Source organism: Octodon degus, unplaced genomic scaffold (genome assembly GCF_000260255.1).
Source record: "Octodon degus isolate 3935 unplaced genomic scaffold, OctDeg1.0 scaffold00036, whole genome shotgun sequence".
Classification (NCBI taxonomy): domain Eukaryota; kingdom Metazoa; phylum Chordata; class Mammalia; order Rodentia; family Octodontidae; genus Octodon; species Octodon degus.
In genome coordinates, this window is record NW_004524612.1 from 4,723,604 (window position 1) to 4,751,476 (window position 27,873).

At 40.2% G+C, this 27,873-nt stretch overlaps 2 protein-coding genes across 4 annotated transcripts; both read left to right on the forward strand.

Annotated features, from left to right (window-relative positions):
* The first annotated feature begins 113 nt into the window (after positions 1 to 113).
* Positions 114 to 21,932, forward strand: LOC101590567 (arylamine N-acetyltransferase 2-like). Of its 3 annotated transcripts, XM_023714653.1 has the most exons (3): positions 114 to 175; positions 15,929 to 16,116; positions 21,055 to 21,932. In XM_023714653.1, the coding sequence occupies exon 3, from the start codon at positions 21,060 to 21,062 to the stop codon at positions 21,930 to 21,932; it is 873 nt and encodes a 290-aa protein (XP_023570421.1). In that variant the 5' UTR covers positions 114 to 175; positions 15,929 to 16,116; positions 21,055 to 21,059. The 3 variants fall into 3 exon arrangements, with proteins under 3 accessions (XP_023570421.1, XP_004630675.1, XP_023570422.1); XM_004630618.2 differs by lacking the exon at positions 15,929 to 16,116 and having other exon boundaries at positions 137 to 175; XM_023714654.1 differs by lacking the exons at positions 114 to 175; positions 15,929 to 16,116 and adding an exon at positions 19,533 to 19,584.
* LOC101590173 (arylamine N-acetyltransferase 2) lies at positions 143 to 9,484 on the forward strand. The gene is made up of 2 exons (XM_004630617.2): positions 143 to 175; positions 8,370 to 9,484. Exon 2 carries the CDS (start codon positions 8,375 to 8,377, stop codon positions 9,245 to 9,247), a length of 873 nt encoding a protein of 290 aa, XP_004630674.1. The 5' UTR covers positions 143 to 175; positions 8,370 to 8,374; the 3' UTR covers positions 9,248 to 9,484.
* Positions 21,933 to 27,873: the final 5,941 nt, after the last annotated feature.

Consider the following 27,873-nt stretch of genomic DNA (forward strand, 5'->3'; position numbering starts at 1 on the left):
AAGAACTCCACAGGAGCGACCTGGGACCTTTGAACTACATTTCCCAGAGATCCCTGGGCTGAATCTACGCAGACACGGGGGTGGGGACTTCGAAAAGCCCTTGAAAACCCGGCAGGCTTTGAAAGAAGCAGGAGTGGAGACTGCCTACTTCCTGGCTGCCGTGCCTGACCCCTGGGTAAGTGAAACCCTTTGACGGACTTGCTCTGTACTTTGTAACTGGTCTGATCTCACGAAGGACTCTGGAGGGACTTTGACTCTAAATTTCAAGTTCTAGAATTTGTTCAGAATGTTTAGGTGGGACATATGTGGGCTCTAGTGCTGTAATACTTTGGTATACAGACAGTTGGTTTGAACTCAGAGTCACAGCCTTACCACACTCTACCGGTAAGGATTTAAGGAAATCATTTAGGTTGTCTCAAACGCAGTTTATCCACTGGTAAAATGGAAATGAATACTATGATTTGCTTAAATGTTATCCTGAGGACTAAATAGGCCCATTAAAAGGTAGCAGTGTCTAAGGGCAATTCCTCCCAGGGGAGGAGTACTCTTCAGTACTTTAAGTCCCTTGGTCTCTAGCAGTAATCCCACAAGGGGCAGTCTCATCATAATTCCTGCTTCTCTTAAATTAACTGATTAGAAATCTCCTAAAGATCCCAAATATCTAGTAAGGTTGGTGGATATTATCTGTAGTCACTAGAGGAGTTCTGGGGGAGGGGGTGTTATTTCTTGGAAGGAGGCTTAGTTGGGAGGGTCTTCCCCTGCTGTAAGTGACCATTATCACATTTAGCCCCTCTAGGCAGGTATCTTCCTGAGCACAAACTAGACTGTGTAGCAGCCAGGAAAGAGCCCCAGGAGTTAGTGGCCTGCTGGACACAGCTCAGTGCTACGGCAGGGCGCCTGAAACAACTATTCATTTCTAGTACTCTGTTCTCTCCTTACTGAGGCCACTCCTTTGTTGTCTCAAACTTTAAGCGGCTGACTCCACCCTGCCTCTCAGAAAGATCTTAACTGTCATCCTCTAGCTACTTCCTGCCCGGAAGCCTACTTAGCATAGCCTTTCCTGACTGGAGCCTTAGCTGCAGTTTCCCTTTCCATTTGCTTGCCGGGTCTGCTGCTATACCCCCTCCACTCCCCCACCCCCAATATTGGCTGGCTGCTGGGAGTCACAGCAGAGATGCAAGTGTGCCGTACACGGAGGGCGGTGGGTAAATGCTCTTTACACATGGCCAGCAAAGCTGGAAGGGCCATCAGGCTTGGTCTCATTGCTAAGCACATACTGTCTAAAACAACAAAGAAAACATAGAAGCAAGGGAGAAAAATACACTTGCAGGTCAGAAGTGACTTGGTATTTCTCCATAGAGTTTCTGTTTAGTATTGACAGAAGGCCGTGCAGTAGATGCAGAAGATTCCATCTCAAGCCCCAACTGCGATATAAGTGCTGTGAGACAAGCCACAGCATCCAATAAGGGGTGTCTCTCTTGATAAGTTCCTTTTTAATTTCTCTTACATTGGGCTTCTGCTCACACCAGCATCTTTAGGAAATCAAGATTTGTTTTTTTTTTAAGCCAAAAATTGAAAAGCACTGTTGTACATGAAAGATGCAGAGATACTAGGATTGAGACTCGCAGCGACTTCTGGATGTCACCCTACACTTCCACAGTCTTTTGATGGAAGGGTTGTGTCATTCACAGATCAAACCCTTACGTTTGTCTAACTATTCCATGTTAACCAGATATCTGCAGAAATGAGTAAAACATTTACAGGTTGGCACGATCCTCAGAAGTTGCTTCCTTGACTGTGTCTCAGCTAGCCGCTCCCCAGAATGAACACCAAGGTGACCTGAGTTCTGTTCTTCCAAACCAGACACTGGGACAATGTAGTGGGACAATTGTAGACACTGTGCAGGTAGCTTAGGGAATCTGCTTGCTGGGAAATTCAGCTGTGCCTGTATGTTAATGATTGACTCCAAGTTTGTGCAGCCCAGCTCAGTAATGTGCTCCTGTCATTCCTGCTGGAGGAGAGACAGAAGTGAGAGGAATGCAGCAGTTAGCACACAGCGTGGGCATCTCAGCATGACCTTGTGTCCCCACAATAAAAAGGGTGAAGCCATAGCTCAGTGGTAGAGTATTTGTATAGAATATGTGAGGACCAGGTTCAATACCAGTTGTTGAAAGAAAGAGTAATCATCTCAGATTGAAGGCAAAGCAGCGAGGCTAAAGGACCTTGTTCCAACAAGCTGTTGACCCAGGGCTTATCAGACAAGTTATCAGTCTCTTCATATCCAGCTCAGAAAAATAGGGCAAGGAAATTTCAGGAAAACTTGCTCCTGCAAGGAGAATCGTGGGGTGTTTTTTTTTTCATTATTTTATTGAGAAACAAATAGCAATGAGACAGTTTCAAATCAAACTGGTAAGACAATTCCAATAATTAACACATTGCATGCTGCCTTCCTAGTGGTTATTTGTTGTACAAGATGCAGACATGATATCCTGTTTACAAACACAATTAGAACAAATCTTTCTATTCCTTTAATTAAAAGAATGTGGCTATATATCTATCCTAACCCTTTTTGAATACACAGATACAAAATGGTCATTCATCTGTATCCCCTTTTCTTGTTTAGTTCCATCATTTAATATTATAGGTGTGTGAACTCAGCACAATATTCCAAAATAGCCCAGTAGTCCATAACAGTATTGGGTCTTCTGCTTGACTGGCAATGTGAGAAGTTGTTGACCTGAGTCCTCTGCAACTCAACATAACAACATGGCCTTATTTCTTGTACTTCGTTTTTATACTTTTCTGCTGGATGGTTAAGACCAAGATAAAGCAAAATCTATGTAACAAGAGTTGGAGCTTTTGGATCTGATAAGGTCAGTGAAATCCCCTCAGGATTTATCCCGAGACACTGTATCTCAGACTGTAGATCCTTTGTCAGTGTCAGCCATGTGGATGAGTCATGGCCATTGCTTGGCCAGTGTGCTCTCTGTGAAAGCCTGAGAGAACATTTTCTCTCCATGTGACTCTGCTTAGGCACACTCTACATCATCGATCACTTTCCTCTTTGGCCCCATAATCTCCTTGATCAAAAAATTTAGGACACAACTGAGTTACATGATGTTACAGTACAAGTTCTTATTTGTCCTGAGTCTTAATTGAGCTTGGAAGGCTAGGGCCAAAATGTTGGCTGAGAATTGTGTTCTTATCGTGGCCTTTATGATAACAACTCAGGTCAGGCCAGGGAAATAGGCAAATGGTAACAGAAATATAAAACGTTGCAGGGCCTTAACAGAAAGCATTGGCCCCAGACTAACTTCAGTCCTGAAGCTCCATCAGCTCCACATGCCCTCACAGACCCACTAATCAAAATTCCTTCTGTTAACTATATGCCTTAAGGGGGACAGGAAACCCTAAGGATTCCATGTGATTCTTGGTACATGGTTTTTTTTTGTTTGTTTGTTTGTTTTTTTTTTTTCTGTATCAGAGATCAAACTCAGGGCTTGCCAGGCAAGCATTTATGCTGCTGAGCTATATCCCCAGCCCCTTGGTGCATTTGCTTTATTTTTCTTAAAGTATATTAGGCTAGGAGTGTGCTCTCCAATTCTTTGATGGCACTGTTTCTCCCTCTGATTATACCTACATGATTCTGTTTTCTGTTTCAATAATTTAATGTGAATATGTTCTGTTACAAAATGTTGTAGTTGGATAACCATTGGGCTGAACATTTCCAACACTTGTGTTACCAAGGTAAGCACTGAAAGGTTTCTGTCCAATCAGAAGCCACCAAGTAACATCGATGATGAACTTCCATTCTAGCAAGTACATTTCTTTGGTTGGTTTCTGTGGCTGTCTTATTAAAGTCTCTTTCCTCTCTTCCTCCCCTTTGTCCTCCTCTTTTCCATCCTCCTCCTTTCCCACCTGCAGCCTTAAATGGCCTGGGGTCCAGTGCTGTCTGATTGATGAATTGCAGTCTGCTCCAATAAGCTCTTTAGAATCATCATGTCCCTGAGTTTGTCACTTAACAGTTTCTCTGTTGATGGTACTAGCTCCGATCTTCTCTGGTCTTTCTCACTCTTCGGATTTAATTTCCACAGATTCCTGGTTCTGCAGAGCTGGACTAGGTTTTTCACCAGCCTGTGAGTTCATCAACCACTGCTCTTAGCAACTCTTCATTGTGATGCACTTTTAGTTTTCCTTTTGACTTCCTTCTTCCCTTGTCCCCAAAGAGCAACCACTTCATCTGAACAGCTTATAGCTTTGCATTTCTCAAGTTCTTTTATGTTAGAGATTGTCTATATGTTTGTGTCTCCATTTTGATTCATGTAACCATAAAAATGGTCCTTGAGCCTTGGACAGTCTAGCAGTGCTCTGTGGACTTTACTGATCTGCCTCATTTCAGATATTTCTGTGGCACATTCTGCTGCCTACCTGATATGTTCTTCATCATGAATTGTGTTCCTTCTCTACCACAAGTTTCAGTATTTCTTATTAATTTTAAATTTCAAAAATTTAACAAGAGGGGCTGGAGAGATGGCTCAGTGGTCTAAAGCACCTACTTGGAACTAGCTTGGCAAAGCATCAGGGACTGTGGTTCAATCCCCCAGCACCACATGCCAGCCAGCCCCGCCCCCTGGTGGGCTGAGCTGGCCACACACACACACAACACACTCTCTCTCTCTCTCTCTCTCTCTCTCTCTCTCTCTCTCTCTCTCTCTCTCTCTCTCAAATAAATAAAAAAAAATTTAAAAAAAAAAATTTAACAAGAATGTAAAACTTTCCAGAGTCATCTTTCCTTCTTTTCCTTCTGTTTCATTTCTGGAAATTTTTAAATAGATGGATGGATAGATAGATAGATAGATAGATAGATAGATAGATAGATAGATAGATAGATAGATGATAGATAGATACTGAAAGATGTGTCTTTTACAGATTACCTGTTATACTTCTTGATTTCTCCTTTCCAGAAGCACCAAGTGGACTGCCTTTCTAATTGCTCATTCGACATGCCTCCCAGAGCTTTGTGGGGAAGTGATTGTGCCATTGGTGTCTCTTATTCTGCAGAGTTCATCCCTGATGAGGTTATAGCTAAGAGTGATAGGAAGAGGCAAAGCCACAGTGAAGGAGGTGGTGCCCTGGGAGCGGGGCCTGGGAAGGTCCATCTCCCTCCTTCTTCCCTGGTGTTTTGTCTTCTTCAAATCCCCATGCCGTGGGCTCTCTGTCCTCAGCCAGGCCCCTCTGCCATGCCACCTGGCCTTGGAGCCAGCTGACTATGGACTGGGACCTCTACAAACTCCAACCCAATGTAAACCCTTCTTCCTTTCATCTTGTGGATGTTGTGTATTGTGTCTCAGCAGTGGGATTTTATGACAGTCTTCTACCCATTTTTATTATCCCTAAACTTACTTTTTTGGAATGGTGTTACCTTTTTATAGTCTTTCATTATAAATATGTTTTAGGGCAGGCCAAATAGCTCAGTGGATTAAAGCACCTGCTTAGGCAGACACAGTGGGCCTGGAGTTCAATCCCTGGGCCTGCCATGCCAGCCCTGCCCCTGGGGCACACTAAGATGGCGATTGAGACTGGACATGGTGGCGCGCACCTGTAATCCCAGAATTTGGAAGGCTGCAAACAGGAAGATCACTATAAATAAATAAATATATTTTCTTCCAATTCCTATATTAAATAGTATCTTTACAGTTCTCTTTTATCATTATGTATTATCTCTGTGATCAGTATATTTTCTGTTTTCTCAAATGTTTCTTTAAAGAGACCTGACTATGTCTTCATTTTATTCCTTTACTTTTTTAATATATTTTAGTACAGGGTCTATAGGGTCTCACTACACAGATTGGACTGATAGTGATCCTCCTGTTTTCAGCCTCTCAAATGCTGTGATTATAGGCTTGTGCCACCATGTCCAGTCTCAGTTGCCATCTCAGCGTGCCTAGGGGGGTGGGGTCACGTGGGGAGTGGGGTGGGGATCGAGCCCTGGTCCCTGCATCTGCCTAAGCAGGCACTTTAGGCCACTGAACTCACTGGCCAACCCCTAACTTTTTGTTAATAACTCCATTTCACAGGTTCCTGCCAAGTTCTTAGGCATGTCGTTATATTTATTTCTGTTCATTTTTCTTCTTTTACTCGTTGCTTTTTTTTTTTCTTTTGTCGGAACTGGGGATGGAACTCAGGCCCTTGCGCTTGCCAGGCAAACACTTACTCTACTGAGCCATCTCCCCAGTCCCACTCGTTGCTTTTTGACATGTAAGTTACATGTTACATCTTTTCTTTTAACCCCAATGCATACTATATTTTAATATATTTTATCATCATATTCCTGTATGTAGAGCTGTGTCTCTGCTGGGTTTTCTGCTTTCAGACCATTTCTTCCTTGTCCTGTCCCTGTGTCCACAGCAAGAGGTGCTTTCTCATCTAGAGGAAGCCAGGTGTTACCCCTACATGCCACACTGTGCTGTATCAGCTCAATGTATTGGCAGTAATCAGGGGCGTGGAGCAGGCTTTAGTCCACCTTCCTGTTGCCATAGCAGGTGTCTGGGTGGTGGCTTCTGTGATGCCTGTAGGGGCTTCCAAGCCCCCAGGCTTCCACCCTCAAGCGTGTCTTCAGTCTCCCATCGCTTTACTTCCCTCACCCTTGTCAGGGACCCCCAATTGCTTACCACTTGGTCAGCTGTCTGCCTGTTCTTGCTGATTACATGCTCCTCATAAGTAGTGGTCAGTAAAACTGTTCTTTTGTTTTTGATAGGAACAGCTTATGTATTTCTTAAACTATTTCCCCTGTCATGTTTAGAATTTGTGTCAGGAAGAAGAGATACTCTGAGACTTTGACCATCACCCTGTGTTCAGCTTGCCAGAACAGGTACGCAGTGCCTTCCTGAGGGTTCTCATGGGCTCGCTGCGTGTGCTCACCTGCTTTCTGCAAGTCTCCTGTGTGGATGGCCAGCCTGAAAGAAGCTGTGCTCCCGCTCAGGGATGATACCACTCTGTGTGCAAAGCCGATGTGGTCTGCACTGCCTCTTTCCCTGGCAGCCACTTTCTGAGTGCCTTCTTGTTGGACACATTTTAGAACTACAAATGTTTTACATTTGTTCACAGAGTACCATCACTGCCTACAGCACATTGCTGGTATTGAGGTTCTTAACAAATACTGATTTCATTTTGAGAGACCTGAAATTATTAAATTCCATCTCAACAACATCATCTTAAAATCAAAAAGTACCAAAGGCACCAGAGTAAAAAGGAATGGAATTGAGCATTGCAGGCTCACAGAGGAAGGAGCAAAAGCTTGAAAACAAATGACACAGTGTAAAAGGAATAACAGCAAATGATCGCTGCAGCAATAAATGGCCCCTTGTGTATAAGGCACCTTATTTCTCCAAGTCGCTCTTCACCTCGTTGCCACACATGTTCTGTAGCTTCTGCTGAAGGAGCCAAGGAGGTACTGGGGAAGCTTAGCCGTCATTATTCTCTGAGTCAGATTTGTAGAGATTTAGTTTGTACAAATGTGAAGAGGTGCTGGTGCAATGAACCTTGAAAAGAAGTGCAAGGACTCAGGTACATCAATGGAAATGTAAACAGAAGGATATGCCCAAAGTTTTTAAGTTTTTGTTTTGCTTCTGGGTTTGAAGGAAGCTCTATTTCCCTGTTTGGTGCTGTATATTAGGGTCACCCACAAAAGTCCATACAATACTTAATGAGGGAACAAATTAATAAGCCAACCAAACAATGACTGACTGAATCGATGTAAATCTTTAAGTGGACAGTTTTATGTTTTAGCTAATAAGTAGCTTAACTGAGTCATTTCTAATATCATCTACTCTACTGAACACTGCTTGTGCTCTTATGGGGAAGTGGGAACTTGCCTAATTTATTTACTCACTTATTTGTGAAAGGATATTTCAGGATTCCCTTAAACTCACTGTGTACCCCAGACTGACCACTTTCTCATAGAGATCCTCCTACTTCAGCATCCTGAGTGATGCGATTACGGGCATGTACCACCAAGACCTACTTAGAAGCCTAATTTAAGAGATATAAGATGGAATATATTTTTTTTTTCTTTTCTCCATGAGAAAATCACATACAAAGTATTTACCATTAGGCTCATTATTTAACCTGGATTTCTAATATCTGATACTTCAAAGTTGAAAACAAAAATTATAAAGCATTTTTCTAGGGTGACTGAGAATATTTAGTGAAAATGGGAATGTAAGTTCTTACAAAATTATTACAGATATTTGTAATGATTCTTTATATTTGCATACTAAAAACCTATTCTAGCTATAATAAGCCTACTTGTGAAAATCCTAGTTTCACAGTGGTAATATTTCTCCTTGATTTCTTTTCCTTGATTCAAGGGACCATGGACATTGAAGCTTATTTTAAAAGAATTGGTTATAAGAACTCTAGGAACACATTGGACTTGGAAACATTAACTGACATTCTTCAGCATCAGATTAGAACTGTTCCCTTTGAAAACCTTACCATGCACTGTGGAGGATCCATGGAGTTAGGCTTACAGGCAGCTTTCGATCAAATTGTGAGGAAGAACCGGGGTGGCTGGTGTCTCCAGGTCAATCACCTTCTCTACTGGGCACTGACTATGATGGGGTTTGAGACCACAATGTTGGGAGGATATGTGTATAACTCACCAGCCAAGAAATACAGCAGTGCTATGATCCACCTTCTGGTACAGGTGACCCTAGATGGCAGAAGCTACATTGTTGATGCTGGGTTCGGACGCTCCTACCAGATATGGGAGCCTCTGGAGTTAATTTCTGGGAAGGATCAACCTCAAGTGCCTTGCATATTCCGCTTGACAGAAGAAAATGGAATTTGGTACCTAGACCAAATCAGGAGAGAACAGTACATTCCACACCAAGAATTTCTTAATTCTGATCTTCTAGAAATGGAAAAATACCGGAAAATCTATTCCTTTACTCTTGAACCTCGAACAATTGAAGATTTTGAGTCCATAAGTACTTACCTTCAGACATCTCCAGCATCTGTGTTTACAAGTAAATCTTTTTGTTCTTTGCAGACACCTGAAGGGGTTCACTGTTTAGTGGGCTGGACTCTCAGCTATAGGAGATTCAGTTATAAGGACAATGTAGATCTGGTAGAGTTTAAGACACTGAAAGAGGAAGAAATAGAAGAAGTACTAAAAACTCTATTTGGTGTTTCATTAGAGAGAAAACTTGTGCCCAAACATGGTGATCGATTTTTTACTATTTAGAGTAAGCATCAGCAGTAGACTTCCAAGTATTATATATAATTAACTTTTGTCATCAAAATTTCAAATATGAAAAGTATGATTGATGGAAAAAATAGTCCTAAGAATTTTCATCTCTTGAAAATATCAGATAATGGGCAGAATACTCAATGTGACTAACTTTATGTTGATATTTGTGAACTAAGCAACTACATCGAAGACAACAATGTGTAATACCAAAACCATGCTTGAAATACCTGTCATCTTGGTCTTCTAAATGTGTACCATTTCTAATATCAAGTAAACTTTTTTTAAAAAAATAATAAAAGAAAATGAGAGCAAAGAACAAACATTTAAGAATTCTTGGAAGTATGTGGCAATATTCAATCATATGTCCCATCTTATGTAACTGTATCTGTTCTTCTGAGCAACAGAGTTGACGATGAAAATAGATAATATATCAATCACTGTTGATGAGCTATTGTAATGAAAATCTAAATCTATAACATGTATATTGTATGTTACCGTTTCTGTCTTTGCTTTTGTTTTTCTTACTCTTGTTTTTACTTGTCAAAGAAAAGAAAATTATTGTTAAAAAAAAAATAAGCCCTTGTGTACTGAATATTCAGATCATCAGTGATCTATGATAATTTATTATATCCTCTCCATTCTTTAACATGTTATAATTTAGCCTTGAGAAGCCAGCATCCGGAAAGGAATGATGTCAGACACCAGGCTGTGAGGGTTATGTCCAGAGCACAGTGCTCTCAGGATGCATTGGAAGCTCCTCCTGGCAGGGATCTGAAGTAGGTGACACCACAGCTGAGGCAGCCACAGACGTGGGCTGCTGACACTCCACCCATAAGCCTTAGAGATCAGACAGTTCTCTTAATTTTAAAAAGTACTTGGAGAGGGAATGGGGAGATGGCTCAGTGGAATAAGCACTTCCCTGGCAAGTGCAAGTGTCTGAGTTCAATTCCCGGTTCTGATTTAAAAAAGAAAAGACAACTACTTGGAGAAATCTTTGCACTAATTTCCCAAGGTCTTGCTCATTTCCTGCCTGGACTTGATACCACCTTCTTTTTTTTTTTAAAGCCAAATAAATATGGGATGTCTAGAGAAGCTCTTATCTTTACTCCCAGACAGTTTTGACCTTCTTAGAGCCACCAAAGCCATAGCCCACTGTCACCAGTCACTTGTTTTGAAATTGAAGGCTAACCCGAGTTTCCGATAGAATAACTTTTTAAAGAAACATAGCTATACACCTTCATAAAACTAATTATGCTTGAATGCTTTTAGTGATAATGTGATCATTTTATGAACCATACTGATTCATGTTACAAAATTTCCTAGCATTGGTTTGTTATTGAATTCACAGCCATATATTGGTAGTTGTGTAAGGAGAACAGTGAGAAAAATTGTTTCCATGAAAGACAACCAGTTATTGTTAAAATCTCATTTTTAGAAAATATCACCTGTGTAGCTTAAGATTGAATGCAATGAAAAAGAATGAGACTAAATAACCTAATTGTCCTTAAGGCAATGCTTAAAGTCATACGTAAGACCTTGTGATTGCTCCAAGAGAGTGACAGAGCAAATCATTTCTCCCAGGATTTTTATGGCCACATTTCTTTGTAGACCGTTTTTCTTAATGAGGAAACAATGGTTTTTAAAATTAGTGACTTCTAGCCTGAAATAATTTATGTCTAAAATGATAATTATAAATGACAAAAGACATCACTTTGATAACTTATATTCTAAGAAGAATATTAACATATTGTCAGCTAGGTGCTGGTTAGATGGCACAGTGGAATAAGCGCTTCCCTGGCAAGCACAAGGGTCTGAGTTCAATCCCCAGTTCCGAAAAAAAAAAAAAGAATATTGTCAGCTATTACGTGAATTAACATTTCTAGTTGGAGATACAAGGAAATTATGGACTAGGTGTCGTCTGCCTGGAAATCTTAATGATTTCTTATTTACCTGTTTCATTTGTTTACTTCCACATTTTGTGAAAAACACATCAGTTTTTTGTGTATATTCAGTCTCCAAATCCAGTGGACTCACAGTGAATTACTCCCTAAATTTGTAGATTAAATTGCTCCAACACATAATACCATCCACACATGACACAGTGGCAAACCTAGATTAAACTATAAGCAAATGGTTTTGTACAGATGAATGAATAAGGTCAGTAAGTTAGGAGTGACGTCTCAATGGGAGTTTGTCATTGCATCCTGTCATTCTTCCACCTTTAGCGCATTATTTCCCCACATAATAATGCTTGAATTCTTTACACTATTCTCGCCTGTCCGCTTCATACTTGACAAATTGACAAGAAGTGAGAATGACAAAATAGATTTTCATATATGCTACTTTCCCAGACTGACCTCACTGGGCTGTGTTTCTTTCTTTGGGTGATGGCTGGTGGCTTCTTGTACACTTGAAGAGAACTTAGTTTCTTACATTCTGACCATGCTAATACAATGAAATACTGACGAGATCCAAGAATGGCTCAGGGAGAATTAAGTTCATTGTTTTGTACAGTGAGTAACCTAAATCTTCTTCTCTATGTATTGCCTAAGGAAAAAAGCCAAAAGGTTTGTAGAGAGACTCAGAGGAGTAAATTTTAGCTGTCAAATTGAAGAACTGGACCTCGATGGTTACCTTTTATCAGGTGAGACCTAAGTCACTGAAAGAAATTATCTTAGCATTCTGGCCAGAATTTTTTAAGGCATCCCTCCATTCTTCGTATTTATCCCAACTGTTATCTCTACTTTTGGTGGAATCTTTAGGTTTGGTTTGGGATGTGCCACTTCCTGTCAGGATCTCAGGACCAGTCATGTAGAGGCCAGATCCTTCCGATGTATCTGGGAAGGGTGTCGGGGTGTCGAAGCTCCTGTTCAGCTCCTTGTGTTTTCATGGTGAAGCTGAGCACAGTTATTTCCTTCCAACTCTATAAACTGAGCCAGGAGAGGAACTGTAAGCAATGCCCGTCCTCACAGAGATAGACCTTTTGACACATGGAACATGGCTTCTGGAAGTGGACACATTTTATGTTTGCATTATTGATTTGGCCGCTTAACATTGCAAAACTTCATGCAGCCAGAAAGGTTCTAAGGACAAAGTTTATAGCAGTAAGTGTCCTCATTAACAAGGAAGAAAGACTGTAATCAACAATCCAGTATTCTATCAACTGGTACTAGAAAAACAAGAATGGAGCTCAAAATTAATATAACAGAGAAAATGGTCACAACAGAAAAAAATTAAATATATGCTATTAAATGCAGAAAATTTCTACATCCTTGAGTTATATCTTTGAAAATTTAAATGAAATTGACAACTCTTAGCTATCTAATATTTCATTACAAAAAAGTTTAAGCTCATACACAAGTTCAAATAGTAAAATAGTAGTTCTTTGAGTACTTTTCATCGGGCTCACCAGTGACAAATTCATAATCTGTCTAGCCTCTATACTCCCAGATATATTGAAGATAATGCTAAACAGCACAGTATTTCATCCATAAAATCAGCATACATAATGAAATTATTATTTTATCAATACTTGTTTTTAGTACAGAATAAATGCATTCATTGTGGTATGGAATCAGGACACATCCTAAATTTTTTATGTTCCTTTCTCCCATTCTTCCATTTTTGGGGTCACATCACATTTACAGAATATCTCTCTCCCTGTTTGCCGTTATCTCTTTTATTTTGCTGTTCAATTTATCTATATTTTGATTTTCTTTCATTAAATGACTTTTTAAAAGCCTACCACCCAGTATTTGAAAGCTGATGTTGTGGGCTTTGCAGTCATACTAATCTTCCCTGGAAAGTCCTCCAACCCGGCTCTGTTGATGCTTTCATAGAACATTTAGGAAACTGAGTCAAGAGAATAGTGAGAAAACTATTTCCTATATATTCATTCAACCAGCATATTTTTAACCTGTAATTTTGACAAACTACAACCTGTGTAATTTAGGACTTAAGACCCGAATGGAATAATGAGGTATGGGTTTCAAATACCCTACTAATGTTCAAGACAAGACTGAAGCCAATTAATGGCACGATATGGCTCTGTGCAAAGAGAATGACACACCACTAAGTTTTTAGAAAGCTTTTACTTTAAATTGTATTCAACTAGTATCTGTGTGTATTACATAATGCTTTTAACCTTGACTTGGTACATACACACAATTCTTCATATGATTTTTTCATACCCTCTCCCTCCCCTCTCGCTCCTGTTGAGCCATCTCTTGATGCCCTCACTTTTTTCGGGTATACATTTGTAGTTCACGGTGCCACAGTATTTTATAAACATTTTGAAATATGGGAGCGTTGATATTTATAATTCAGGGGCCAGGGAAATAGCTCAGCAGAATAAGCTCTTCCCTGGTAAGCACAAGGGTCTGAGTTCAATCCCTGGGTCCACCAAAAAAAAAAAAAAAAAAAAAAAAGTTAAAGTTTTGGGCCAGCCCAATAGCTCAGCAGATTAAAGCACCTGCGAGCAGGAGCAGGGGCCAGGTGTTCGAGACTGGGCGTGATGGTGCTCTTCTATGATCCCAGCTCTTGGGAGGCTGTAAACAGGCAGATCACTATCAGTCTGATCTAGTAGTGAGACCCTGAACAGCCTGTAGATCCTTCCCTAAAAACACAAAAATAAATAAATATTTATAATTCAACTTTTTCATAATTAAATCATTTATGTCTAAAAGTAATAACCATCATAAAATATTGTTATAGAAATATTTGTTGCCTACACAGTGTACTAAAACATTATTGGCTCATATAATGTGAATCAAATTTGTTTTTCCCTTGGCAGCTCGGGACACTACGAGGCTAGCGGGTTTTCACACAAACCTTTCCTCTTCCTGTGTTTCTCTCAGTATGTTCCCTTTTTTCCATATTGTGCTTGACATTAAAAAACTTGGAGGGCTGGCCAAATAGCTCAGTGGATTAAAGTGCTTGCAAGCAGGTACAGGGGTTGAGGGTTTGATCCCCAGGCCTGCCTTGCCAGCCCTGCCCCCAGGGCACTGCGCTGAGACATTGATTAAAACTGGGCATGGTGGCACACACCTGTAATCCCAGCTCTTGGGAGGCTGTAAACAGGTGGATCACAATGAGTCCAATCTAGTAGTGAGACCCTGAGCACCTTGTAGACCCTTCCCTAAAAAATAAAAAAATAAATAAAATAAAATAAAAAACTTGGATACACTTTATGCAAAAATGAGTTCCCTTTTTCTTGACAAAGGATAAATTACTGGATAAACCTGTGGTATGGCTCCATCAAGATAAAATCAAAGTTATTATTCATACATGCAGGAGCAAAATGTCCCCTAAATAGGTCTGAGCATGTAGCTCAATGGTATAGAGTCTTCCTAGGATGGACAAGACCCTGTGTTTCACTTCCAGCAACACAACTCTACAAGCACATGCATAATTTTACGTATGTACCCCTATATATGTAGATGAATAAGTAATTTCAATAATAATTTCTAGGTCAGTGTTCAGTGAAAATTCTCCTACATCTTGCGTTATTTTCCTCTTTTTTTTTTTCTGGTCCCACTGTCACGTGCCTGCTTTTTCCTTGATAAACTGTTGACAGACATTGAATATCAAGGCCAAAGAGCATGGCTTGAGTATCTGAATCTGAATCTTTACTTATTTAAAACTCATATTTTCAGCTTCTGGATTTCAGTATGGGAACTACAGTTTATACCAAAGACTTAGTCCAACATTACCGTCCCTCTTCAATGTGTGATTGCGACTATATGAAGAGAAAGCTCAGGCCTGAAATGTGTACTGAATCAGTTATTTTGTAACATAGATGTTTACATAGCTGTGTAATAGTTGCAAAGTACTGGTGAGGGTGTCCATTCCAAAGACAAGTGGATTTAAGGTGCTTCTGAAGGAAGAAAGGATAAGTGGCTTATGGACTGCAATCAGCAAAGCCCGTTTAGTTGTTAAGGAATCTAGAGACAAAAGTATCATAAAGCAAAGGACGTTACCAAAAGCTACTGTTACGGAAGCAACCCACATGAGCAGATGAAAAGGAAGACCATTGATCCTCCAGCTTCAACTAACCACACGTGAGACCCATTTCATGGACATTATTTTATACTTCCAATCTGCCTTCCCAAGCATAGTCTACCAGGAAGCCTTCAGGAATGAAGGCTCAGGTTAAGATTCTAGCAGAATTTACTAGTACAGTATTTGTAGAAGTGATAGCCTAAGACCTTCTTCAGGCCATGAAGGCAGTTTTTGAAATTCAGAGGAAACTATCTAGGGAACAAGAAGACTTAAGCACCAACGTCATTAATGTAGATCAAAAACAGAAGCAGAAGCACAACCAGATGACACTTAGCACACACCCTCCTCATGGGAGAACAGAGTTCAGACACCTGGAGACTGTGTGTGGGAAGAAAAGGAGAGTGAGGACGAGGAAAGGAAGAATGAAAAGGGAAAGGAGACCTTATCAGGCGATAACGACAGGATGTCATAAATTGGAAGTATTCATAAACCTTCCACTTTCTTTCACGAATTCTGGGGTAGGCTTTCCTGATTCTTTAATTCTGAACTTCCATGTCACACACAGAAACTCTGGCCTAAGTCTACCCAAGAGCAGCAGCTATGTGCAGTGCCTTTGTGCCTCTCAGCCCAAGACATGAGAATAAGCAGGTAACATGAATATCAACTCCTTTCTAGGAAGAAGGCCTCTCTAAGAGCCCCACAGGAGAAACAAGGAACTTGGGCACGTACATTTCCCAGAGACCTCTGAGCTGTGTGAGCCAAGGGGTGGGAACTCTGGAAAGCCAAAGGCAACTTCTCTGCAGACTTTGAAACAAACAGAACTGCACTAGGCCTCTTTCCTGGTTGCAGCTCCACGGCAGTGGGTAAGTGGCGCTCCCTGATCCACATGCTGTGTGTTTGTAACAGGTGAAATCTGATCTCAGAAGGTCAAGAGACTATATTCTACTCTAGCCCTAAATTTCAAATGCTGAAATTTGTTCAGAAAATTGAGCTGGCACCTACGTGGGGTGTGACAATAGTAGAGCCTTGAGTCAAACTGTCTGGCTGGGTTGGTGTCTTTACCACTCCACATTCTGGCAGTGAGAATTTAAACAAGTCATTTAAATTCTCTCAAAACTTTGTTTCCCCATCAGTAAAATAAGAGAAAATAATGCTATTCACCAAGATTTGTTGTGAGGAAGAAGAAAATGTCTTTTAAAAATAGCTGCATTTAAGATATGTTCCCTTACCCAGATTTTCCTCTTGTATACTTTACAAATGTCCACCCAACAGTTGTGTCAAACTTCATAACAATTTCCACTCCTCCTAACGCAGCTGGTCAGAAACCTCCAAATGATCTGATATAGCCAATAAGTTTTCAGTGGTCTTATCAGAAATGACTGGAGCAATGCCTGAGGGAAGTTTTGTCACATTGTTAGGAGGCGTACTGGGGAGGTGGTCCAAGAGCTCTCAACAACCAAAAACATAACCACATTTACACTGGGTGCATCTAGGCAGGCAGCACCCTGAGCATGGACTGTAAGGTGCAGCAAGAGCGAAACAGCCACAGGAGCATGGAGCCAGTGGCTCGGGCCTCTGCTCTCGGCTCTGGCAGAATGGGTGCAGCTTTGCACACTCCTTGGACCCTTTATGATTCTAGGACTCTGTTCATTCCTTAATGAGACCCTTCCTTTCTTTGCCTTTGTATTTCTTATGTTATTTCACATTTAAGATTGTCTGGATTTGTGTCTCCAGTTCATTTCAAATAATTGTAACATAATAATAATTGGAGTTTGAAATTAACTACATTGTTTTTGAAAACATATCTCACTAATCTCATCTTAGAAATTTCGTGGAATGTTCTGGTGCCTACCTGATACTTTCTTTTCTTTCTTTCTTTCTTTCTTTCTTTCTTTCTTTCTTTCTTTCTTTCTTTCTTTTTTTCTTTCTTTTGTTTTATTTATTGTTTGTTTGTTTGTTTGTTTGTTTTGTTTTGCTTGTTTGGCAGAACTGGGGATTGAACTCAGGCCCTTGTACTTGCCAGGGAAGCACTTATTCTACTGAGCCACCTCCCCAAGATACTTTCTTCATCATGAATTCTGTTCCTTCTTTACAATATGTTTAAGTATTTCTTTTTAATTTTAAATTTCAAAAATGTAAAGAGAACATATCAGTGTTAAACACATACAGTCAACTTTTCTGAATCATCTTGTCTGCCCTCTACTTACCTATATTACATATTATGTATACATACATGTATCTGGATCTGCATTGGAATCTAGCTTCTACAGCTAGAGCTAACTATATCTTTTGTGTATTTTCTGTTATACTTTTTGAACCCTCCTTTCCAAAAGCACCAAGTGGATTGTCTTTGGTTTTTTTGTTTTTGTTGTTTGTGTTTTTGGTTTTTGAGGGGTTTTTTTGTTTTGGTTTGGTTTGGTTTGGTTTGGTTGTTGTTGTTTGGTTGGTTTCTCCTGCAAAGCTTTATTCCGGAGGGGCTCAGTGCTTCTTGGCAGCTGCCTTCCTCATGGCGGCCAGCATGTTGCTCAGCTCCTCACACTTCCTCTTGGCATGGATGTGCGTCCCCATGCTTTTCTCGATGAATTTGAGAGCGCGTTTGTCCTTGGAGACCTTGAGCAGCTCCATGGCACACCGCTCTTAAGGGCCAAAGCCACACACCTCCCGGATCATGTCCCACCCAAACTTGGTGTGTTTGGTGAGGTGTCTGCGACGGCGACTGTGCCTCAGTTTGCTCACATTCTTAGTCATCTTGTGACCCTTGTTGAGGCCCGTGGCCATGAGTTAGCAGAGGGCCATGGCTACTGTTCTTCAGTGGTTGCTGCAGCAGAGCCCGTCTTTGTAACCGTTTATTCGAGGCGCCTCCCAGTGCTCTGTGCGGAAGTCATTGATCACAGGGGTCTCTTACTCTGCAGTGTGTTGTCCCTGATGCAGTTATAGCTAAGAGTGATGTGAGGAGGTGCAGCCATGAAGGAGCACGTGGTCCACTCCTGGAAAAGGCCAGCTCCCTCCTTCCTCCTCTCGTCTTCAAATCCCCATGCCATGAGCTCTCTGTCCCCTGCCAGGGCCCTCTGCCAGGCTTCCCGGCCTTGGAGCCAGCCGATTTTGGACTGAAACTTCAACAAACTTTGCCCCATTGTAAACCATTCTTCCTTTAATTTGTGGATGTTGTGTATTGTGTCTCAGAAATGGGAATGTATGACAGTCCTCTAGCAATTTTTGTTAACCCTTCGTTTACTTTTGAAATGATTTTATCTTTTTATAAGCTTTCATTATAAAACATTTTCTTCAAATTACTGTGATGTTATGTAGCATCTATGCAGTTCCCTTTTATCATTAATTGTATTCCATCTGTATTCAGCGTATGTTCTGTGCTCTCAAATCTTTCTTTTAAAAATCTGATTATGGGGCCAGCCAAATGCCTGCTTAGGCAGAGTGCATCGACCAGGTTGGATACCAAACCAGCCTCGCCTGCAAGGAACGCTGAGACGGGGATCAAGACTGGGCATGGTGGCTTGCGCCTATAATCCCATCACTTGGGAGGCTGAACACAGGTGGATCTCTACAAGTCCGATCTGTGTAGTGAGATCCTTTAGACCCTGTTAAAAACAAACAAACCTGATTATGTCTTCATTTTATTCTTTACCTTTTCATTAACAAATCCATTAAACATGCTCTGTCTTTGCATGTTTCTAAGAAGAACTTTGTTCTATTCATTTTTCTTCTTGAACTGGTTGCATTTTTTAGCATGTAAGTTTTGCATATTCCACTGATTCTCCTTATCCCATTGTCATAGTGTAATTTCCCATATTTTATCATCATACTCACTTATGTGTACCAATGTCTCCACTGAGTTTTCTTCTTTTGTACCATTTCTTCCTTGTCTGGTTTCCATATCACCATCTAGGGCTATGCTGCCACCAAATGAAGCCAGGTGTTACCATTACATACTTCACCTGGCTGTATCTGCTCAATGTATTGGCAGTAATCAGGGGCATGGAGCAGGCATCTGGGTAGTGGCTTCTGTGATGCCTGTAGGGGCTTCCAAGCCCCCAGGCTTCCACCTTCCAGGGTGCCTTCAGTCTCCCATTGCTTTACTTCCCTCACCCTTGTCAGGGACCCCCAGTTGCTTACCACTTGGTCAGCTGTCTGCCTGTTCTTGCTGATTACATGCTCCTCATAAGTAGTGGTCAGTAAAACTATTCTTTTGTTTTTGATAGGAACATCTTATGTATTTCTTAAACTATTTCCCCTGTCATGTTTAAAATTTGTGTCAGGAAGAAGAGATACTCTGAGACTTTGACCATCACCCTGCGTTCAGCTTGCCAGAACAGGTACGCAGCGCCTTCCTGAGGGTTCTCATGGGCTCGCTGCGTGTGCTCACCCTGCTTTCTGCAAGTCTCCTGTGTGGATGGCCAGCCTGAAAGAAGCTCTGCTCCTGCTCAGGGATGATACCGCTGTGTGCAAAGCCGATGTGGTCTGCACTGCCTCTTTTCCTGGCAGCCACTTTCCGAGTGCCTGCTTGTTGGACCACATTTTAGGACTAGAGAGTGTTTTACATTTGTTCACAGAGTACCATCACTGCCTACAGCACATTGCTAGCAGTGAGGTTTCTGATAAATATTGATTTCATCCTAAGGAACCTGAAAGTATAAAATTCCATCTCAACATCTTATCATCGTGAAATCAAAAGGTATCAAAGGCACCCAAGTAAAAAGGAATGGAATTGAGCATTGTAGACTCACAGAGGAAGGAGCAAAAGCTTGAAAACAAATGATACACTGTAAAAGAAATAATAGGGAATGATCACTGCCTCAGTAAATGGCCCCTTGTGTATAAGGCACCTTATTTCTCCAGGTCACTCTTCACCTCGCTGCCACACATGTTCTGTAGATTCTACTGAAGGAGCCAAGAAAGTGCTGGCGAAGCTTGGCCATTGCTATTCTCTAAGTCAGATCTTTAGAGATTTAGTTTGTACAAATGTGAAGAGGTGCTGGTGCAATGAACCTTGAAAAGAAGTGCAAGGGCTCAGGTACATCAATGGAAATGTAAGCATAAGGGTCATATTGCCAGAGCTAGTTCACTAAATTTTCAAGTTTTAATGAAGCTTTATTTCCCCCTTTGGTGCTGCGGCTTAGATTGCGGCACAAATCTCAAACAGTGCTTCATGGGTGAAGGAGCGAATCAATGACCGGATCAATGTAAATGTTTAAGTGGAGAATTTTATGTTTGCTTTTTTTGATGAATAACTTAGTTTCCATAGATACCATCTGCTCTCCTGAATAATTTACCTGCTCCTATAAGAAAGCATTAGAAGCCAAATTTATTGATCTAAATTATTTATATATTTATTTGAGACAAGGTCTCACCATTTATTTTTGGCTGGGCATGAACTCACCAAATAGTAAAGACTGGCCTCAGACTCACAGTGATCCTTAGCCTCCTGAGCCACCATACTTTGTTTAGAAGCCGATTTTAATGGATACAAATGGTATTATTTTTTCTATTATGAATGAAAAAAATCACACATATTGTAGTTATCATTTAGTTTGTTATTTAACCTGGATTTCTTACATCTGATACTTCAAAGTTGAAAACAAAAAATGTAAAACATTTTGCTAGGGTGACACAATATTTAGTGTAAATGGGAATGTATATTAATTCCTATATAATTATTGGAGATATTTGTAAAACTGTTTATACTTACATATTAAAAAAATTCATTCTAGCTATAATTAGCCTACTCCTGAATCTTAGTGCAAAAGTGGTAATATTTCTCCTTGTTTTCTATTCCTTGATTCAAGGGACCATGGACATTGAAGCTTATTTTAAAAGAATTGGTTATAAGAACTCCAGGAACACATTGGACTTGGAAACATTAACTGACATTCTTCAGCATCAGATTAGAACTGTTCCCTTTGAAAACCTTACCATGCACTGTGGAGGATCCATGGAGTTAGGCTTACAGGCAGCTTTCGATCAAATTGTGAGGAAGAACCGGGGTGGCTGGTGTCTCCAGGTCAATCACCTTCTCTACTGGGCACTGACCACGATGGGGTTTGAGACCACAATGTTGGGAGGATATGTGTATAACCCGCCAGCCAAGAAATACAGCAGTGCTATGATCCACCTTCTGGTACAGGTGACCCTAGATGGCAGAAGCTACATTGTTGATGCTGGGTTTGGATGCTCCTACCAGATATGGGAGCCTCTGGAGTTAATTTCTGGGAAGGATCAACCTCAAGTGCCTTGCATATTCCGCTTGACAGAAGAAAATGGAATTTGGTACCTAGACCAAATCAGGAGAGAACAGTACATTCCACACCAAGAATTTCTTAATTCTGATCTTCTAGAAATGGAAAAATACCGGAAAATCTATTCCTTTACTCTTGAACCTCGAACAATTGAAGATTTTGAGTCCATAAATACTTACCTTCAGACATCACCTACATCTATGTTTCCAAGCGTATCCATTTGTTCCTTGCAGACACCTGAAGGGGTTCACTGTTTAGTGGGCTGGACTCTCAGCTACAGGAAATTCAGTTATAAGGACAATGTAGATCTGGTAGAGTTTAAGACACTGAAGGGGGAAGAAATAGAAGAAGTACTAAAAACTCTATTTGGTGTTTCATTAGAGAGAAAACTTGTGCCCAAACATGGTGATAAATTTTTTACTATTTAGAGTATCAGCAGTAGACTTCCAAGTATTATATGTAATTAGCTTTTGTCTTCCAAATTTCAAATATGAAAAGTATGATTGATGGAAAAATAAGCCCTTGCGTATTGGATATTCAGACCCCTAGTGATCGATGAATAATTTATTGTATCCTCGCCACTCTTTAGCAAGGTACAGTTTAGCTGTGAGAAGCCAGCATCCATAAAGGAATGATGTCAGGGACCAGGCTGTGTGAGGGTTTTACTCCCAAGCACAGTGCTCTTGGGATATATTGGGAAGCTCCTATTGACAGGACTCTGAAGTAGAATGACACCATAGCTGAGGCAGCCAAGGACTTGGGCTACTGGCCCTCTCGTTCTAGAGCAGTAAAACTGGGAACTTTAGAGATTTGATGGTTTTCTTAATTTGCAAAATGTACCACTTGGAAAGGTCCTTGCACTAATTTTCCAAGGTCTTACTCTTTCCAGCCTAGCCTCAGTATGACCTTCCTTTGTTTGAAAACTGGATAAATATGGGATGTCTACTGAAGTTCTTGTCTTTATTCTTAGACTGTTTTGATTTCTTGGAGGCCACAAAACCACATTTCACTATCTCTTTATCTGAGCCATTCACCAGATACTTGTTTTGTGAGTTTAGTCCCCTATAGAATGACTTTTTTTGTGTCTGGATGTGCCCACCCTGGGGCAGGGCTGGCATGGCATGTTGTACCAGGTATTGAACCATGGTCCCTGAGCGCTTGCCTAAGCAGATGCTTTACCTTGCCAGCCCCCTAGAATGACTTTTTAAGGAAACATCACTACTTAGTTTTGTAAAGTTAACTATACTTGGATTTTTTAGTGATAATGTGGTTAACTTGTGAGCCATACTGATTGAAACTAGGAAATTTCTTGACTACGATTTATTGTTTAATTTACAAGCATATGTATTGATAGTTTAATAAAGACATGTGCAAACACTGTATTGTCTCACTAGTGTGAGAACCTGGAAGAGTAAATATAATCTGAAACGTACAACAGATACTGTAAAAGGGAAAATATCTGTTCAAAGGGAAGGGAAAACCTGGGTTTAAAAAATGGACAAAGGAAAAATGGGGGAAATATATATTTATGTATATATACAGAATAGCTTGGATAACTGTACTTCTGATTTCTGCTGATCTATGGAAAAGAGCAGTTAGTGCTTAAGTTTTTTTTCTTTTTCTCTTTTTTAATTTCTTAAAACTTTTTATTTTTACCATTTGTATTTTTATCAAGTTTGAATGCTTATATTTGGTTATATAAACAACTAATTTGAAGATAACATGCAATACAACAACCATTGTTTAATTCTTATTATTTTGTTTAGTGAAATTCTGTATTGTTCCTATTTTTTGGCCATTGTGTATTCTCTTTAAAAATAAAAAAAATATTCTCAAAGAGAAAGTAGAGTAAGAAAAATTGTTTCCTTTAAATTCAACCAGTTATATTTAATATATCATTTAAAGAAACATTACCTGTGTGACTTAAGATTCAAATTCAATAAAGGAGAGTGAGACATAATCATCTAAATGTCCTCCAGGCAATTCTTATAGTCATGCATATGACCTTGTGATTATGTTTTAAGAGAGTGATACAGTAAATAATATTCTGAGGGATGTTTGTGATGATATTTATTAATACACCTTTTTTTAAATGAGGAAACAGTGGTACTTAAAATTATTGACTTCTAGATTGAAATAATTTGTCTAAAATAATGATTATAAATGGCAAAAGACATCACCTAGGTAATTTATGTTCTAAGAAGAACATTAGAACATTGTCAGCTAGTGTGTGAGTTAACATTTCTATTTGGAGATATAAAGAAATTGTGGGACTAGATGTCATCTGCAAGGGAATCTTCATGCTTTTTTATTTACCTGTTTCATTTGCTTCCTTCCACATTTTGCCATAAGCAGAAAACACTTCAGTTCTTTGTGCATATTCAGTCTCCAAATCCAGTGGACACCAAGTTAGTTACTCCCTAAATCTGTAGATGAAATTCCTCCAAAGCATAGTGAGCAAAATGCAGCAAATGCAGAGAAAAGAAATAAAGAGGAAGAAGCGGCTCCATTCAGCAGAATAATCCAATATAGTCCAGTAGTCCACAATAGTAGTGGGTGATCTGTAGGATTGGCAATGGCAGAAGTTGTTGACTTGAGCCTTTTACTGCTCAGCGTATTAATATGGTTTACTTTTTATACGTCAATATTTAAATGGCAATGGAATACCCATCTCTGAAAAAATTCAACACAAAAGGGGATACAAATGAAGGACCATTTTGTATCTGTATATTCAAAATAGGATAGATATATAGCTGCTTTCTCTTAATTCAATGAGAAGAAAGATTTGTACTAATAGTGATTGGACAGGATATCATGTCTGCATCTTCTACCATGAATAACCACTATGAAGACAACAATATGCAATGTATTAATTATTGAAACTGTCCTACTAATCGGTTTTGAAACTGTCTCATTTCTATTTGTTTTTCAAAAAAATTAATTTTTAAAAAAAGAAGAGGCTCCAGGTAGTGCTGTTGCCAAACACCGAAGAGAAAAACAAAAGTATGAAGTGTTGAGAAAGCAACAGGCAAGGAAAGGAAGTAGAAGAAAACACCCCGTTCTCGCACTGCTGAGCCAGGTTAAGTCTAAACTCACTCAAGCCATTGCTGAAACTCCTGAAAATGACATTTCTGAAGCAGAAGTCAAAGGCAATGGAGGGTGGCTGTCACTTGGACTTCAGCGGGAAGGTAAAAGTGGAAAAGTGAAAGATGCAAGCATGTAAGGCTCAGACACATTTGAAATCTGTGATCCTCAGAATACAGTGGAGAAGAAGAGAAGGGAGCAAAAGGCTAATGAGAGAGAAAAAAGAGTCGATAAAAATGGTAGTAATGATAAACAGCACATCCTGGAAACATGTCTGCATCACATAGCCTTGGAAAAGCCATTGTTCCAACAATATCAGTGTGTGAAAAGTATTTTTGAACCTGTTGTCTTGTTTTGTAAATTGTGGAACGAAACCAGCAAATGTTTTTGGTTACTGGTACATGCTTTTGTCTTAACTGATCTTGCATATTGCTGCTACATTTGAAATAAAACGAGTTTCTTGTGCTGTAGGATAGCTTGGTGATCTAAATGCCTGGCTGGAAAGCACAAGGACCCAGGTTCCATCCTCAGTACCATGTGCCTTGCTGGCCCTGGAGCCCGGGATGAACCTTGCTAGCCACTGAAACTGGGCTTGGTGGCACACACCTGTAATCTCAGTGCTGGGGAGGCTGAGACAGGGGATCACTGGAAGTCCAAACTGTGTAGTGAGACCTGGCACCAAATAAATAAATATATGAAAGATTAAAAATATAAAATAAAATCAGTTTTCTTCTTAAAAAAAAAAAAAAAAAACAGAAACAGTAAAAGGCTGACTGAAATCTTGTTTTTTACTTTTGATTAGCACATGAAAGACATAAATGTAAATCATGCCCCTGGTAGCTTCTGTGAAAGGCAAGCCTTTGCTGTAAGTTGCCTCAGCTTGTCTTAGGGAGGGAGGGGCTGACTAAAGACAAAGCAGCTCTGAAGTCATCTCATAAGTTAGCAGGAATTTCTAGTTTACTAGTAGACAGTGGTAAGTAGGATAGCTAAGGAGATTTTTCTGTGGTTGAGAGCCAGTTTCCACTGAAGAGCATTTGGGTATCTACCAGAGAGAAGCCCTGGTCCTGACTGAGGTGTCAGGTGTTGTCAGTTTCTGTGACACACACAACCAAAAATCTGTTTTCAGAAAGGAATCCAGCTGTCTGTCTGGTCAGCATTCCACTGGACACTGGCTTCTGTGGGGATTGAACAAAAGATGCTGGGGAAATCTATGCTCTGCTTTAAGAGTAGCAGCTTCGGTAAGAGTGTTTAACTAACTGGCAGGGTAACCACTGTTTGTCAGAGTTCTATAAGGGATAGGTAAAAAGCTTGAGCAAAATCACCAGCTAGTGCTTTATAGGCTCATAGTAAAGGTTTCAAAGTCCACAACTTATCAAAATATTTTCCTGTGCACATAAATGGTTACTAGACCTCGTGTTATAAGGGAAAATATAATTTCAACCTTCTAGATGTTCAAAATTCCTTCATTCATGTGCTCTGACATCCAGGAATTAATTTTAGGAGTTCAAACGTAGGAAGAATTCATTGAGAGAAAGAAAGCTTCTAGCTAAGCAGGGGAGAAGGTAGTCCTAAAAGTGCATTGCTTTCCAAAGGTGTTCTATGAAGTAAAACTGTGATGTATGGTAGTTTAAGGGGGGACAGAACTACAATCAATAAAATTGCACATATAGTCACTTAATATTGATCCAATGGAAAAATTAAAGATAGATGTGAAGTGGGATGACACTATAGTCAACCTATAAGATTACAACAAGTATTGTCACTTGAGTAATATTGATTAAGTGGGGCTCAAAGGGGATAGGAAGTCATGTAGCAAGCACACCTTGGAGAAACAGGTGCTTTCCTGGAAGGCATAGGTTGAGATTTGGTCTATTGAGAATATGAATCGTGGCTGTTCATCCCTGGGAGAAGTATATGGGTGAGTAGTTTCTCTTTCACTTGAAGTCTGTCCATCAGTGAATACGCCTTCAGCCACAGTTGTCTTTTGCATTGAGCTCTGAGGACCCAGCATTGTCTGAAAGCCTGCACTTTTTCTACCTAACAGAGCTATGTGTAGTACTGCAAGAGGAGAAAGTTGGAGAGCCTCTCTTAGACTGTGCTTCAGCCCCTTAGGTAAGGTGCTTTGGAGACAGCAGATTCTAGTTTCACTGGAAGATGTGGTTTTTCCACTATCTCTCAGGTTCAGCCTCCCAAGCAAGACTGCTGCCCAGAATACTAAGCTGAGACATGGCTTTTATGTGTGTTCTCCTGGACAGCAAATTTCCAGTGTCTCTGAGCCACAGATGGAATATGTATTCTTCATCTAAGAAGTCTTCCCTGTCCTCAGCATTAGCAAACATTCATTTTCTATGTTCTTAACTTAGTTGCTGAGAAGACTAAAACTCAGGAATCTCTTGCTTTCCCAGCTCCTGGAAATAAAGAGCAGAAGAGGGTTATGTGCATGTGGGACAGTTTTGGTTGCCTACTTTTTGCTGGCTGTTGTGATCTACAGCAAAGCAACATGGAAAAGAAAGTAATCCTCACTGAGAAATTGGAAGAAGCTGCATCTCCACAAAAAGATCACTTGGTTGGTGGGAATACAAAAAAAAAAAAAAAAAAGACCAGGCAGGCTGTTGCCATGGTTTCCCTAGTTCTTGCTGGTGAAGCCTAAGAGAACCTCCTGGAGGGCACTGCACTTGGCCTAGGAGGTGTCAGGAGGCAGCAGGCACAGCGCCCTCTGCACAACACTCCCAGTAGTGTCCCAGGAGCAACCTGCCCCGTCCTCCTCCAAGTACCCAGGCGGTCACCTCTCCGACTCTTCTCATGCTGAGCTCGTGCCACCCTCCGCAACTCAGTGCTCAGTGCACGGAGGCTTCTCACTCGTTCTCTATGACTAAACTTCGTGTTCCTGTAGGAAAAGCCATAACTAGGTGCTTACTATATGCAGCTCAGTGAATCGATGCCTTTGGCACTAGATACAAAAATAAGACTCAAACCACAAGGTATTAATTCTCTCTTACTCTTATTACCTGGACCAACTTCCATGTTCTGGAACTGGTCATTCTGGTCAGAAATGATTTTTGATAGCTCCTAATATAGCCCGTTATTCAAAGTTCTCCAAGAGAAAGCTCATATTCAAGTGAAATCCACCATTTGTGTTCCTATTCCAATGAGATTTATAATATATTAAGAACTCTCTCCCTTTTAAAAGATTCATGCCTGCCTAACAAGCATAAGGTTGTGAGTTCAATTCCTGGTACAAAAAAAAAAAAAAAAAAAAAAAAAAAAAAAAAAAGAAAAGAAAGG